General features: G+C 42.7%; 1 protein-coding gene across 1 annotated transcript in view; it reads left to right on the plus strand.

Annotated features, from left to right (window-relative positions):
- Nucleotides 1-15989, plus strand: part of vps13a (vacuolar protein sorting 13 homolog A) — a 381735-nt gene that overhangs the window by 73153 nt on the left and 292593 nt on the right. Inside the window, 6 exon segments of the mRNA XM_084308048.1 lie at nt 6450-6509; nt 9600-9659; nt 10360-10440; nt 11842-11899; nt 14909-15036; nt 15727-15833. Of these exon segments, the coding sequence (XP_084164174.1) occupies nt 6450-6509; nt 9600-9659; nt 10360-10440; nt 11842-11899; nt 14909-15036; nt 15727-15833 (494 nt within the window).

Below are 15989 nucleotides of genomic sequence, written 5' to 3' on the forward strand. Positions count from 1 at the left end.
TGTCCAGCCCACCGCCGTGTGCTCTCCTATCCAGCACTATGCCAACAGTTGCCCAGGGGAGATGTGGGGAGTTGAGACACTTTATGCACAACTTGGCACATTGTTTAACCAGGGTAGTACAGGCACACTGGTCACAAACAGGTGGTTTCTGACAAATAGGGAGTCCACATGTGATAACATTTTAACAAAATATTTTATTTGATCCTATCTAAACAAACAATAATTGACATAAACAACAGATAATAGGTATCAGAAATATCAAAGAGTCCAACTTGGTTGCTGATACAACCTGTCCTGGGAGATGGGAAAAGCAGACAGAAGGGATTAGACAGGGGAACATATATAATGGTGCTGCAGGCAGCTCTCTGCACTACACAGGTGCTTCAAATTGGGGTAACGACCTACCCACTCTACCATGCTCTTTGAGGCCATGTCCACACGAATCCAGATATTTAGCTAAATGCACATTTTCTTCCACGTTTGGGCCTTTCATCCACACGTAAACGGTGTTTTCAGAAACATAAACGGAGATTTTCGAAAACGCATTTTAAAGTGAAGATTTTCCAAAATAGGGTGGCTGATTGGCGCAGTGGGCAAGGTGCTCGCCACTAACGCAGGAGACGCTGGGGTCGAGCCCAGCTCTCGGCGTTGCTACCGGCTGGCCGGTCGTTCATACTAACACAATTGGCAAGTGTTAGAGGGTGGGAAAGCCGGTGGGTGGGGATTGGACGTTGTGGACAGCGACTCCTACAGGTCGGTTTGGTGATGCCGGTGTGGCGGAAGCAGGAAGTAGCGGGGGCAGCGTGAGCCTCCCACGCGTTACTCCTCGCGGTGAAAAGATGCGACAGGCTGCCTCCTCGTGTACCGGAGGGGACACGTGATGCAAGGCTTCTGTCCTCACTACAACCGACCAGTGGGAGGCATAGTCTAGCAACGTTCAAGACAGGGGAGGGAAATTGGGATGGGAGAAAAAGTGGATAAAAAAAAAAAGGATTTTCCAAAATATCGGTTCAGTGGATCTGTGTACCCACTGTAAACGCATAGTCTAGGTAAACGATGACATCACAGCTCACTACGCATGCTCAGACTGTTGTTCTATGGCAATAGGCGGCCTGTAAAGCTTGAAGCACATGAAGGGACAGCGCCGTGGTGCTGAAATGGCAGACGAGCAGTGTATAGTATGTAGGCCTGCCACGATAACACATTTTGCTGGGCGATTAATTGCCCCCGAAAATATCGCGATAAGCCATATTTTTGCGACCGACCGGTTAGAGAATTTTTTTTGAGAAATTTATTTCCCAAAACTTTTATTTTGAAGCCCACCGCTCCGTCTTTTACGGTGTTTTAGACTTTTATTTTGAAGCCCACCGACCGGACCGGAAGTATTGTTGTGATTATCCTAAGCAGAACCTATGAGCCGACAACTTGTCTCGTCCGGTTCTGTTTTTGAGCTAATGATAAAACAAATTGTTGGTGAACAACTAACTTTAGGTTAGTTTTAACGTTAGCTACTAACGTTAGATGCAGCTACTACAGGCAATCAACGATGAGGAGGAAGCGTCAAAGCAGTATATAATAGAATAGCTGTGGTGCGTAAGCACTGCAGCACGACTCGAAACTACCGGAGTGTTATAATAAATTTATTCATGTTTAACTTGTCCCCGTGTCCAGTCCTTTGACTAGCCCCACCCGTTCATTGTAAACAATGATGCATGTAATTGTATTAACGTTATTCTGTGTTGTACTTGTAGCTATGCTATACGTTGTATTTCGTTTGTTAGCTATTTAGCTAATGTTGTTAGCATGGAATGAGAATCAAAGCTCTATCTTTCATCTTTATTTAGCAGTCCAGTTTCTCCGGGCAGTAGCGAGTAACTACTTGGGTCTAAAAATAGCTAACGTTACACTACAAATAATGCTACTTGGTTAAAAGGAGCAACACTATTGAGAAATGTAGTTAAGCTATGTGGCCACGGAGCTCCCGTGCTGTACTCTAGTAACGTCAGCGGCCCGCCTCCCAACACGGACAGTGACTGACAAGGGGCACTGGTTCCGCCTCATTAAAACAAACGCGCAAATAGCAATTAATCGCGCCCGTCAAAATCATTGCATTCATTTTAATTATCGCATCAATTAATCGATTTATTGCTTATCGCGGCAGGCCTAATAGTATGGAATGACTGACAACACCAGTTCAGTCATTCAAACTGTATCCTTACTTATATATGACTGTGACGGCACCACACATGTGAACAGTAACAATGCAATTGTTGTAATTATTATACCTAATGTAGTGAGTCTTCTTGAAGCGGATTCAGCTTTTTTTGCTCCGATTTGACGTCAGTTTAATACCCCTTGTGCACTGTAGCATTGTCAGAGTAAGTGCTTTTGGGCCCCTTTTTCCTTTGTAACTTCATCTTTCAATATCGTATTTAACATTACTGTATGATATAAGTGTCAGTGTGTATTAAACTACGGAGCTGTTAATGCGTATGAATGTCTGTGTCCACTCCACGGGCAAGCTATATTCACGTAACTCACATATATTCAAATGATTCCTGTAATTCCTGTACAGTAACTATTCAACTAATAATGTTAAATTGGGACCACTCACTCGTGATGCCAACATCCTCAACTATCCACAACATGAACACCAGAGAGCATAAGGTGCAGACGCCGACCTCTTCTGTCTGGCTCTATTAACCAAATCTAGAATGAAATAGGCTTTTAACTAAAGCCGGGCGCAACACTAGACATGTTTAGCAAAACATTAAATATGTTTGGAACAGTTTGTGATAAGGACTCGCCTTATTTTGTTTCGGAATTGGGAGATTGTGATCTCAACATTGACATTGTATCTCTCCAGCGGGAAATACGCGGACAGCGAAAAAAACATCTACTCGCCACTTAAATAAATCAAAAGTGTGTATTTAACAACCTCAAAAACGTTATAAACACGGTTTATATTAACTTAATAAATAAACAAAAAATCTACTTATGTCAACGAAAATGTCCAGTAGGCCTAACTAAATAACAGATACATCTCCATTACACGCAAGCAGCTGTAGTGTAGATGTATTCATTAGAGAACATTTATTTCAATAACATAGGCTATGATATTGAAATAAATGTTCTCTAACGAACGCATCTACACTACAGTATTTCTATATTATGTTATGTGCACCACTAGCCAAAGGAGATAATAGTTAATACACTTTTGACAGATCTCCCGATTCAGATACAATTGAACACAAACGCTTCCAAAGATATTTAATGTTTGTCTGCATATTTTCACACCGCCAACAAGTTCTCTTATTCTGATTTTATGTCACTACATTATTTTACTTTTCATTTTTTGCCGCCAATGAAAATTAGCTCACTATGCATGCTCAGACTGTTGTTCTATGGTATTTTAGATATCGCGTATCCCCACCTACTGGCCCGGCATGCTTGTTGGAGCAATTTATATGCGTTTATGTGTTTGTGTCTGGATCGATTTTTTTTTCTTTCTTTTTTGTGTGGACAAGGATTATTTTTTAACGGAGCCTGAAAATATCCATTTAGCTAAATATCCAGATATGTGTGGACATGGCCTGAGTCAGAAGACTCCCCATTTGCAGGTAAAGTGGAGGTCGTCACACCCTCCCCCTAAAGAAAAGGGTTCTCCCCTATTAACACTTTTTTAATTTACAAACAAGCTAATTCCATCCACAACAAAGTAAGCATAATATTTTTTATCAAGAGTTGTTCTAACTTCAAATCACCAATTGTTTAACACTTTCATCCATTCCACAACCTGTTCAACCCTTTCACCATCCTGCCTCCTCTCTGCAACATAGGGCCCTAGGAAGCTATTTAAGAGAGCAGGAGACAGTAGGGATTGGGGAACAGGCTAAACAAAAGTTGCATATTAGACCAGAGAACATACAAATACAAATTTCAAAATACAAATGTCTTTAGTCAAAAAGGATATTTTCCTACAGAGATAAATGGCGTTTCCAACCAAACTATCATGGATACCCCACATAGGGAATTCTACATTATCCTATTGGTTAAGGGTTTCGGCCTCTTTGTGCATTATCAAAATTAGCCCTATGCCTATACAGCAGTCAAAGAATTAAGGCCAACATGTAAAGGGATAATACACCACACAATGAAACACCATCAAATTGGTTCGAGGGGCAAGAGATTAAACATTTTTAGAACCTAAACAAAATACAGCAAACTAAGAGTCACTTATTCCCCTGCTATATATACAAATAAACAACATCAATATCACAAACAAAGCCACACAATTTTAAACAATTCATCTCCAACACCCCTGCTGACCGGTCACCCTTTCCCCTCACCCTCCTGCCTCCGCTCTCAGCAACCGTGGATCCTAAGAAGCAAATTAAGAGAGCAAGAGACAGAAGAACAGAGATGTCAGAGGATGATCCGTATTTCAAACCAAGTCAACCCTATTATTTAAATGGTCAACCATGCCCAGACGCATGTCATCAGGTGCTGGAAAGTTGCGGGCACAATAACATCATTTAGCTCAGTCACCTGCCGCACAATAGTGTAAGGGCCTGTGAACTTTGCCTCACAGGGAGAAGCTACTACAGGCTGCAAAAGCAAAACTTGACCGCCAGCCTTAAACTGCTTAAGCACAGCACAACGATCACCAAAATACTTAATTTTCTTTTTTCTTCTCCTTTTCGTTTTTGTTTTCTCCTTCCCAGCCCTCTCACTCTGAACAGTATCTTTCTGCCCAGCCTTTTCCTGAGCAGTCATGGGACCACCAACTTTCTGACCAAACCTCAGGTCATTAGGGCTAAACCCTGTGATCTCCTGGGCTACCTCTCCGGAAGCCAGTAGGAGCCATGACAGTCCCTTCTCAGGAACGGCCACTGGAGAGGTGGAACAGAGAGAAACATGAATGCATTCCCCATTATCCCCCCCCCCCCCCATTTAGATGGGCAAAAGTTGGTGGTTTTTAGGAGGTTCACATGTCATTGCTTTTTTGCCTTTGGCAATAATTTTTTTTTTTCACACGGCACGGCTGTATCTAGCAAAGCCAGATCAATTTCCTCCTCTGTAGCCAAGTCAGTCTGTGACATGGACTGACATTTCGCAGGCAGAACCAAACTAATATGAACAGTCTCAACATCCGCGCCCTGGGTAGCACCCTGCGCATCACACGTTGCTGTCATTGCCTGTGTCACGGCACAGGCTGGATGCTCAACGACAACATCTGATATGTCGTCTAACATAGGACTAGGAGAGTCTTGGGTGACTACATTTGGGAGAGGCCCCTCGGCCCACACCCGCACCCCGGCAAGATCGTTATCCAGGATGATGTCCACACCATCAACAGGCAACTCAGCGTGCACACCTATTTGCACATCACCACTTCACAAACCTGAAATGAGAGAAACGTTATGTACAGGAACAGGGAACACAGACAACCTTGGACAAAAAAAAATAAAGTCTAGCTCCCTATTCTGCAGATCTAATCTGGCTGCGCCTCGGTGTTCTAAACGCAGTGAAGGTCAATTATTTTGCGACAATGAACTCTTATTACAGGGCTAACTTACTAACTATACGTAATTCAAATGCAGACGCGGTTGTTCTGTTGCTCCTCTGGCGTTGGAGGAAATATCACAATGGGCTTGATTACACCTGATGCAGTGCAGCTGTGCATATGTGGTAAAGCTGAGTCTATTTAGGTTTGAATCTCGCAGTGTCAACGTATACATTATCCCGCTTATTACAGGGCTAACTTACCAACAATATAATTCATTTTACACCATCGACAAGACGAGATCAAATGCATGGTGTACTGTCGAGACCTGCCTCGGACAGCTCCGCAGGCTGTGCATGGTATAACGCGAGAGTCCGGCTGCGAGGCTATCTTTCCCCTAACAGCGGTCATTATTGCGCGTTGCCTATAGCAGCTGTGAATTATTGAGAAATAATTGACCGCTGCTAGGGGCAACGGAGCGCTATTGACCAATCACAATCAAGCATTTTGGCGAATGTTAAAACGCCATGTAATAATAATTATTATTATTTAATTTCATTGGGTTTTTAGCCCTAGTTGCACTTTTGTTGCACTTTTTTGTGTTTATTTCATGTTTTTAACAATGCATGAAAGATTGTGTATTACTGCAATATATTTTTTTTAATAAATCATAGTGGTTCAAAGATTTGGGTCACGACTTAATGACTAATGAAAATGTTGGGTCCCGAGGCTAGACCAGTTGAGAACCACTGCTATAGATAACATTCACCACTATTACTTTTATTCCGCAGAATTCCTCATTTGAGAGGTATTTTTCTTTAACTGGGTTGTGTATTTATTTATTTATTATTCAGTCTACTCTTGTGTAAGTTTTGAACCTGTCTATAATGGGTCCCCATGGTGTCACCGGAGGTCTTGACGTCTTTCTTCTGTTCTCTCCAAGGTCACCAACCCCAACTGTCCCCTGTCGTTTGGAGTTTCTCTCAAGAACCTCAGCCTTCAGGTAACACATCATCTGCACAACTCCCACATTTACATCTTGATGGCATCACAGGTTTGAGTCCACCAGGGGGGATCTGGCTGGAGAACGCTGGCTTCTTTCTCACGGTCTTTGTGCTTATTGTTCTTTGTTAGGGAACAGACATACTGTTGCTTATTGATCTTTGTTAGGGAACAGACATACTGTTGCTTATTGATCTTTGTTAGGGAACAGACATGCTGTCGCTTGTTGTTCTTTGTTAGGGATCAGACATGCTGTCGCTTGTTGTTCTTTGTTAGGGAACAGACATACTGTCGCTTGTTGTTCTTTATTAGGGAACAGACATACTGTCGCTTATTGTTCTTTGTTAGGGAACAGACATAATGTCGCTTATTGTTCTTTGTTAGGGAACAGACATAATGTCGCTTATTGTTCTTTGTTAGGGAACAGACATGCTGTTACTTATTGTTCTTTGTTAGGGAACAGACATAATGTCGCTTATTGATCTTTGTTAGGGAACAGACATGCTGTCGCTTATTGTTCTTTATTAGGGAACAGACATACTGTCGCTTATTGTTCTTTATTAGGGAACAGACATACTGTCGCCTATTGTTCTTTGTCAGGGAACAGACATGCTGTCGCTTGTTGTTCTTTGTTAGGGAACAGACATACTGTCGCTGGTTGTTCTTTGTCAGGGAACAGACATACTGTTGCTTATTGTTCTTTGTTAGTGAACAGACATACTGTCGCTTGTTGTTCTTTGTCAGGGAACAGACATACTGTCGCCTATTGTTCTTTGTCAGGGAACAGACATACTGTTGCTTATTGTTCTTTGTTAGTGAACAGACATACTGTCGCTGGTTGTTCTTTGTCAGGGAACAGACATACTGTCGCCTATTGTTCTTTGTCAGGGAACAGACCTGCTGTCGCTGGTTGTTCTTTGTCAGGGAACAGACCTGCTGTCGCTTGTTTACAGTGTTGAATCACTAAGAGCGTAGCATGTACCAGGTTTTTTTAGTATATGGAAATAAATGGAGGACTTTACAGTGTTATGAACTAGCGTAGTCTACTGTAGGTGTTAAGTTATTTTAGTGGTCCAAACACTAGTCCTAACCTGGAGTGTGCAGTATAGAGAAAGACGAGGGAAAACAGAATAGATGGTCTGGTTTTCAATGAAGAATGAGAACTAACCGTACGTGGTTAGCTTACCATATCAGTACACAATATTACAGCCTTGACCAGCTCTGTCTGAGCTCCCTTGAGCGGTGTGACCTGGCGGCGGTCAATTCCGTTAGTTTGTTCAAGGTTTTTAGTAGTTTTTGGCTGGTTGGATCGGTGACAAAACAACAGTGGTTTTCTAACAAAGAAGAGTCCATGGGCTGTCTGTCCCCGGTGTGTGGATTTCTGTAGCGTGGCGACGGTGGTCTGCATGTCCCACTTCATCTGGAAGCACAGCCTGAACTCTTTGAGGTGTACGCAACTACGCATGCACACTCATTCCCACACATTCAGGTGTACGCATGCACACTCATTCCCACACATTCAGGTGTACGCATGCACACTCATTCCCACACATTCAGGTGTACGCATGCACACTCATTCCCACACATTCAGGTCACGGTGTACTAGGGCTGACCCCTATTAGTCGATTAGTTGGCTAATCGGACGAAAGGAGCCGTAGTCGACTGCCAACCTCTTAGTCGAATACAAAAAAAATTTAATAAATTTTTTATTATTTCCAAAAGAAAAGAGGCCTAGAAGCATGGCTAACGCTAATGGCACGCATACCAGAGGCTAACTGCCTAAGAAAACAGGCACAGAGGCACTGAAAGAGGATTTCACCCATCTAATGAACACACTAGACTAGACAAATATCAAGATGTATCCATCAGTGGACCAATTGCATGCGTTTGCAGAGGACAAGAAGCCTTCAGTCGACTCCTTCAGACATTAAGCACCCCCCACAGCCCAAATGGAATGATAAAAAATAAAAATATATATATTATATATATATTTTTTTAATAGTAGTCGACTAACAACACATTTTTGCCAATCATAGTCGACTATCCAAATCCTTAGTCGGGGACAGCCCTACGGTGTATGCATGCATACTCATTCCCACACATTCAGGTGTAAGCATGCATACTCATTCCCACACATTCAGGTGTACGCATGCATACTCATTCCCACACATTCATCCACAGTGATTCATTCTTTGAGGTGTACGCATGCACACTCATTCTCACACATGCACACTCATTCCCACACATGTGCACTCATTCCCTCATTCACTCATTAACACCCATGTTTCTCAATGAAAACCAGCCCAACAAAACGTGAAGGAAAAGGAAAGAAATGGAGAAAACAATCACTTTCCACTCACCAACACAAAGTCACTTTCCACTCACCAACACAAAGTCACTTTCCACTCACCAACACAAAGTCAGTTGAAGGACGAGAACGAAGGCAAACCGATGTAGTGTCACTCTAGCCGGCGTGAGTGGCTTTCGCTCAAGTTGAACTTGACTTGAGTGAGAAATTCACTAGGCAAGAGGGAGAAAATATAGATATAGCTTAAAGGGGCACTACCCCAAAAAACATAATCTCACACACATAAACAGTAAACAGTTTAGCACACATTCATCACATTAATTTAGTTTGACGGTTATTGAGAGTAAATACAACAATGGATTTAACAATGGATATGAAATAGACTGCTATGAATGCTCTAGCTTTTCGATATTGAATAGGTTTAGGTTCCATTTGGAAATGGTCTGGTTTTTGTCAACACACTGTTGAGAGCAGCATGTCTTCATGTGGGTTATCACTGGAAATACTCTTTGCATTGTATCTGCATGTACTGTTAGAGTGACTTAAAGCCTGCATTGCATTCCTTGTTTTTACTTTAATAATCATAACAACAGAGGCCAGGACCATCCCACACACAACGGTTTAGCAGTGGTAGCACCTCGGGTTTGTGGCTTTGGGAGAAAATTATTCATGTTCACAGATGTCATTGGACCGTCTTTCACAATAAGACTAATGCATGAGCTGGTCAATTGATTGGTGTTCTGTTTAAAAGTCTTGCTCAGCCTCTATTGTCTGACCTCCTAGACTGCAGATGAGAACTGGAAACCCTGTCTCCTGGACGAGAATGCCAAACTCTTCTTCAAGGTACATGTCACTACTGTCACCATGGCGTTAGCTAGGGACACACCCATACTAGTATTGGATGTTGGGCCGATATCAGGATAAAATAAGGTATGGAAGACATTTTAGCATTTTTGACACATAGAAAGACGTTAGATCTCTCTTATAGTGAAAGATCTATTTGATACAAAAAAATATAATAATAAAGTCTTCAGTGACACCAAACTAATGGTCTCCAGCTGTTCAGTAAAAGTAATGCATCAGATCGGGTGTATCTGGTTGGTTGGCTGGTTCATTCAAGTGTGTGTGTGTGTGTTTGCTCAATGGCTTCCTTGGTCTCAGTTACAGTAGACCAACTGCACACCCTTGTGAGTAATGATAAAACACACTTGTTTGTTTTCATATACAACACACATTTCCCCCCCCTGTATATTAGGGATGGGCATTTGAAGGCATATCAATTATCTATAATGTAGACTTCTGTGATCCTCACCTTCAGTGAACAAATAATCATAATTGTGACTGTTTTCTTTGACAAATAGGAAACCAAATGTATTGAATCTAAATCCGTAGAATGAATCATTGCAGCTGACGCAAACAAAGCTGCCCGCTCATAGCAGAATGCCTACATCCTTTGGCCCAGTGGAATATTGTAATGACTGCCCCGTCCCTACCACGGTACACCCTGCCCTGCTAAGAGTGTGTTCTTCTTCCCTCTCCTCAGCTGGTCCAGCTGGACAACCTGTTTGCCTATTGGAACGTCAACTCGGTTCTCTTCTCCAACCACAGTCCGGACGAGGCGCTGGTGAGTCGGCCTGGCAGCGGGTCACTGGAAGTGGAGAAGGGCACATGATGAAGTGACTGTAGCTGTTAATATACAGACTAGTATTTGTTATTCACCTTGACGTTGCGGGCTGTAATCTCTGCCGTCTCCTTCAGAAGCATCACAGGTGAGAAGAGCTCTGCTAGCTGTTCCGTTAGGAGGAACGTAGGGCGTTTCTTAGTTCCCCTGGCTGCCGCTGGAGCTCTGCTAGCTGTTCCGTTAGGAGGAACGTTGGCTGTGTCTCTGTTCCCCTGGCTGCCGCTAGATCTCTGCTAGCTGGTCCGTTAGGAGGAACGTAGGGCGTTTCTTAGTTCCCCTGGCTGCCGCTGGAGCTCTGCTAGCTGTTCCGTTAGGAGGAACGTTGGCTGTGTCTCAGTTCCCCTGGCTGCCGCTAGATCTCTGCTAGCTGGTCCGTTAGGAGGAACGTAGGGCGTTTCTTAGTTCCCCTGGCTGCCGCTGGAGCTCTGCTAGCTGTTCCGTTAGGAGGAACGTTGGCTGTGTCTCAGTTCCCCTGGCTGCCGCTAGATCTCTGCTAGCTGTTCCGTTAGGAGGAACGTAGGGCGATTCTCAGTTCCCCTGGCTGCCGCTGGATCTCTGCTAGCTGTACCGTTAGGAGGAACGTAGGCTGTTTCTCAGTTCCCCTGGCTGCCGCTAGATCTCTGCTAGCTGTTCCGTTAGGAGGAACGTAGGGCGATTCTCAGTTCCCCTGGCTGCCGCTGGATCTCTGCTAGCTGTACCGTTAGGAGGAACATAGGCTGTTTCTCAGTTCCCCTGGCTGCCGCTGGATCCATTCGGTGCCTCATTTCGCCGCTACACAACATGATTCGGTCCAGCTCGTATGTTGGAACCTGGTGCTACTCAGTTCCTGATGCCAAACTGCCGTCTACATTAGTCCACAGGGGAACATTTCATATTCACTAATGACTTGACTACATCTCATCAACTACTGAACTGCACTACAAACCTTCTTAAGGTTCACAATGACAGTGAGCTCTTTCTGAAACATGTCATCACGAGGTCAGCACTAGAGAGAGCAGCCTCCCCTCATTACCCGGCCGTCTGTCTCACCATGTCTGTCAATATGGGGGGAAAAAGGCACTAATGCACATTGGGATCAATGCAACTCTCACTGAACCAGTCATTTAAACCACTCAAACACTTTGCCGTGTTACGATGTAGCCTCATGGATGAATGGATTTGATTCATGTGTGGGGGGCTATGTTGTTTTTCCTCCTGTGCATTTTCAGATTCAAGTGACGCAAGAGGGAAACAGCTGAGGAAACGGGTCGAGATGACGTGCACGTGCATGCATTCTGCTTGTGTGTTTTATGTGTCGGGAGTGGAATTGAAGCGTGTCTTCGTGTTTTGTGTCTGTTTCAATAGCGCTGTCTCCAGAGGAGTATGGAGGTCCACAACGCCTGCCATGTCAACCACGACTTCAGTGAGTAGCTCCTCTGTCACAGTTTGGGGTTGATCAGTTAGTAGAGGCAAACCTTAGTATCCGGGCAGAGTCACTGTCTTTTCTGGGGTTTATAATTGGGGTTTATGGCGTACATTTTGGGGGGAGGAATATTCAACTGACTTCCTAAACACCTCGTACTGGCCAGTAGGACAGGAGGACAGTTTAAGCTCCATCAGCACCAGCATCAAAGCTGGGACTAAAATAGACACAAAACCAAAACCAGAAAATGAGCCTCAACCCCACAGCTAACAACAGTAACAGAGGAGACGCTGTCGCTCCGTCCGACCTGCTCACATCAACAGGTCCACCTGGGACACCCAGGCCATCGAATGAAGCCCACCCACTTGCTCAGTACTGACATCTCGCCGATGTGACACCACAGTCATGACTTAATAGCCGTCGGACCCAGTGTACTGGCATTAGAAGTTGAACTTTAATTAATCCCCTTGGGGTAAATTCGTCCTCTGCATTTGACCCATCCTAACTAGCAGTGGGGCAGCCACAGAGTGTGAATCATGCTACTGTACTTGAATCACAACCACCTGACTACTACCATAGGATGTTCGATCATCTTCCCCCTGTTTACTTTGCTTATTGAGATGCGATTAACGGGACATTTTTTAAGGAAATCTTCCATCCCTGTGAATATCTGCTCGATGCCTTATATACGTTCCCCCGTGAATATCTGCTTGATGCCTTATATATGTTCCCCTATCAGTATCTGCTTGATGCCTTATATACGTTCCCCAGTGAATATCTGCTTAAGGCGAGACACTACAGGTGAATAGGGTAAAAAATTTAACTAATAGATATCACAATGAAACTTCCCCAGTTGATTACTTATATTAAGACAAGACTTTTTTGTATTACAAGTTTTCTGAAATTGTATGTTTAAATATGCAAATGGGGCATGATCTACTTAAATATGCAATAATTTGCATATAATTCCGGGACAGAAATCTGAACATTGGATAAAGCCATTTTCAAAATTATAGTTTCATTTTGTTGACATATTAGAGCCAAAGGTTATTACAGAGGGGATTTTGGATATCTCTTTTTATCACTCCATAAATCAGAAAATACTCCATTCAGTCCATTTTTATGGTAAAATTCCATATTTCGCCATGTTTTTAGGAATAAAATGTGATATAAATCAGGGTATGAATGCGATATCAACAAACCCTTCTGTAAATACCTTCAGAACATAGATATGAATAGAACTGGAAGGTTTGGTGTATGTGAGTGTTACTGAAGTGGAGATTTCTGGCTCAGAGTATGAGGAAAAACTCTTAAAAGTCATTTTTGGGAAAACGCCTTCAAAGTTCTGTATTGTAAAATGCCATACTTTTTTTTTAAACAGATATTTACAAACACAATACCTAATCAAACCATTAGTAATAGACAACCTAAACACATTAAATATGTGCACATTTATGGATGCAATAAGGCAAAATGAAGTAAAATAAACAACTAAATGTGTGTTATTGACGTTTTATTGTCACTAGTTTCATAGAAGACATGTTTAGGAAGCAAAATATAACACAATCTCAAAATCAACAAAAAAAGTATATTTGCCTATTCACCTGCAGTGTCTCCCCTTAATGCCTTATATACATTCCCCCGTGAATATCTGCTTGACGCATTATATATGTTCCCCTGTGAATATCTTCTCGATGCCTTATATGCCGTTCACTGTCCTGCTCGCTACACCTGGCCTCATGTTATTGCCCAAACTAGTCATCTCTGTACGAGAGAAACGTTGCCAGATGAGATTCCATCAGCCTTGTAGCTTTAAAGCGACAATGTGTAATTTCTAGGGCTGTCCCCGACTAAGGATTTGGATGGTCGACTATGATTGGCCAAAATTTGGCGTTAGTCGACTATTGGTCGACAAAAAAAAAGTATAATATTTTAAAGATTTTTACATTTATTTTTTTTAATTCTTTTTTTTATCATTCCATTTGGGATGTGGGGGGTTCTTAGTGTCTGAGGGAGTCGACTGAAGGCTTCTTGTCCTCTGCAAAAGCATGCAATTGGTCCACTGATGGATACATCTTGATATTTGTCTAGTCTAGTGTGTTCATTAGATGGGTGAAATCCTCTTTCAGTGCCTCTGTGCCTGTTTTCGTAGGCAGTTAGCCTCTGGTATGCGTGCCATTAGCGTTAGCCACGCTTCTAGGTCTCTTTTCTTTTGGAAATAATGATAATTTTTTTATATATTCGACTAAGAGGTTGGCCAGTCGACTACGGCTCCTTTCGACCGATTAGTCGACTAATCGACTAATAGGGGTCAGCCCTAATTTCCCTAGTATTAATTAAGTTCTGGAGCATAGACTGTATTGAATACATTGAGACCACCGGCGCTTCGACACACTGTCCTCAAATGGTCTGGGGTGACCAGCTTCAGACGTGATTCTTTCTTCATCCACAGAAAGCAGGGTATCTTTTCGTAACAACGGGAAGCAACTATGCAGTCGCCTCGACGTCCAAAAAAACACAAATTTGCTCTGCAGAAAGTCTGAATGCAAAAGAAGAAAAGCTTTGTGTAAAAAAACCATAGGCAAAAATTTGTCCGGAACCAGACAGGCCTTTAAAACTACCACGTGACTCCCCAGGTCTTTATTTATTAATTTATTTGTGTATGTATGTTAGTGGTGGGACTCGATTAAAAATGTTTATCGAATTAATTTGAGACTTTATAGTAATTAATCTGAATTAATCGCATTTTAAACACATAGCAATATTTGATGCGAAAAGCAAAAAAATTTCAATTCAAATGGACAAATTACAGATGACATCCGAGGTAATAACCTGTTTAAATGAGATAAACGAGGAGATGGCTGATCCCATTCAACTCTGTCATCTGAACTAAGTTCAATAAGTATTTTATAGTTTTCTTGGCACGTTGTCCACACCTCGTAACAGACCGCAAGAAGCAGGAAACAAGTTCTTCTGTCTGACGGTTGTCGTCCTCTTTGTGTTCCACAGTATTTCGGCCAATCACAGCGGACGCCAAGCTGCGGATGAACCCCCGGTCTGACATAGACTTCTCGTCTCCTAAAGTAGATCTGGTGGTCAACCTCCAAGAGGTAGCCATCGAACTCAACAGACCACAGGTACAGTAGGCCACAACACGTGGTCAGGTGGTCACAACTAGATTAGAGGTGTTAGCTTAGAATGTTGTTTTTAGCCATGTGCATACATGTAGATAACCAAAGACAATACAATGAGTAAATGTTGTTCTATATTGAATAACAGTTTGTTTAAATATTTTTCTACACCAAATTGTTCAATAAACTACTGAAAATGGCTTAGCAGCATCTCTGCACCTTTACTCTCATTGAGAATGCAAGTGTCTATGAATATGCAAATTAGCAACAAGTACCCATTGATTTACCAGAAGTCCCAAGTTGGCAGGGTATTCTATCAAGACAGGCCAATACCTACTCAGCTTTACATTAATGTGGAAGCTACGGGTGTCAAGTCACCACATAGTGGACCGCGAGAGGTTCAAACTGTTAGTGACATCACACATGCAACTCAGATTTCAAGGAAGTACAGAGAAGCTCTCCCTCTCCAGGGGAAGCATTTGAAAAAGGTTCTGCATAAATAACTGTATAGTGAAAGTCATGCCTCCAGGAGGTGTTAAAAAAAAGTGAAGGGGTGATTTATGGAATGTCCCTTACATCCCCTTTTCAAGGAGTTTCAGTTCAATAAGTAGAGTATCAGTATCTATGACAATCTATGACATTGATACCCAATGATCTTGCCATTCACTATTTGACACTGACCTCTCTCTCCTCCAGTACATCAGCATTCTGGAGCTGCTGGGCTCTATAGACATGATGACACGCAACCTTCCGTACAGGAAGTACCGGCCGGAGGTTCCTGTTCACACCAACGCCTACATCTGGTCTGAAAACACTCCCTTACCGCTCAGTCACTCGCTGTGTGTTGATCTCATCAGACTACTGGTGTTCTCATACATATTCATGTCTCAGAGGTGCTGGGCCTATTGGTCAGAGCAGAGCATCAATATTCATTGATGATTTCACACATCATTGATGGT

This window comes from Notolepis coatsorum (genome assembly GCF_963971535.1).
Source record: "Notolepis coatsorum genome assembly, chromosome: 1".
NCBI lineage: Eukaryota > Metazoa > Chordata > Actinopteri > Aulopiformes > Paralepididae > Notolepis > Notolepis coatsorum.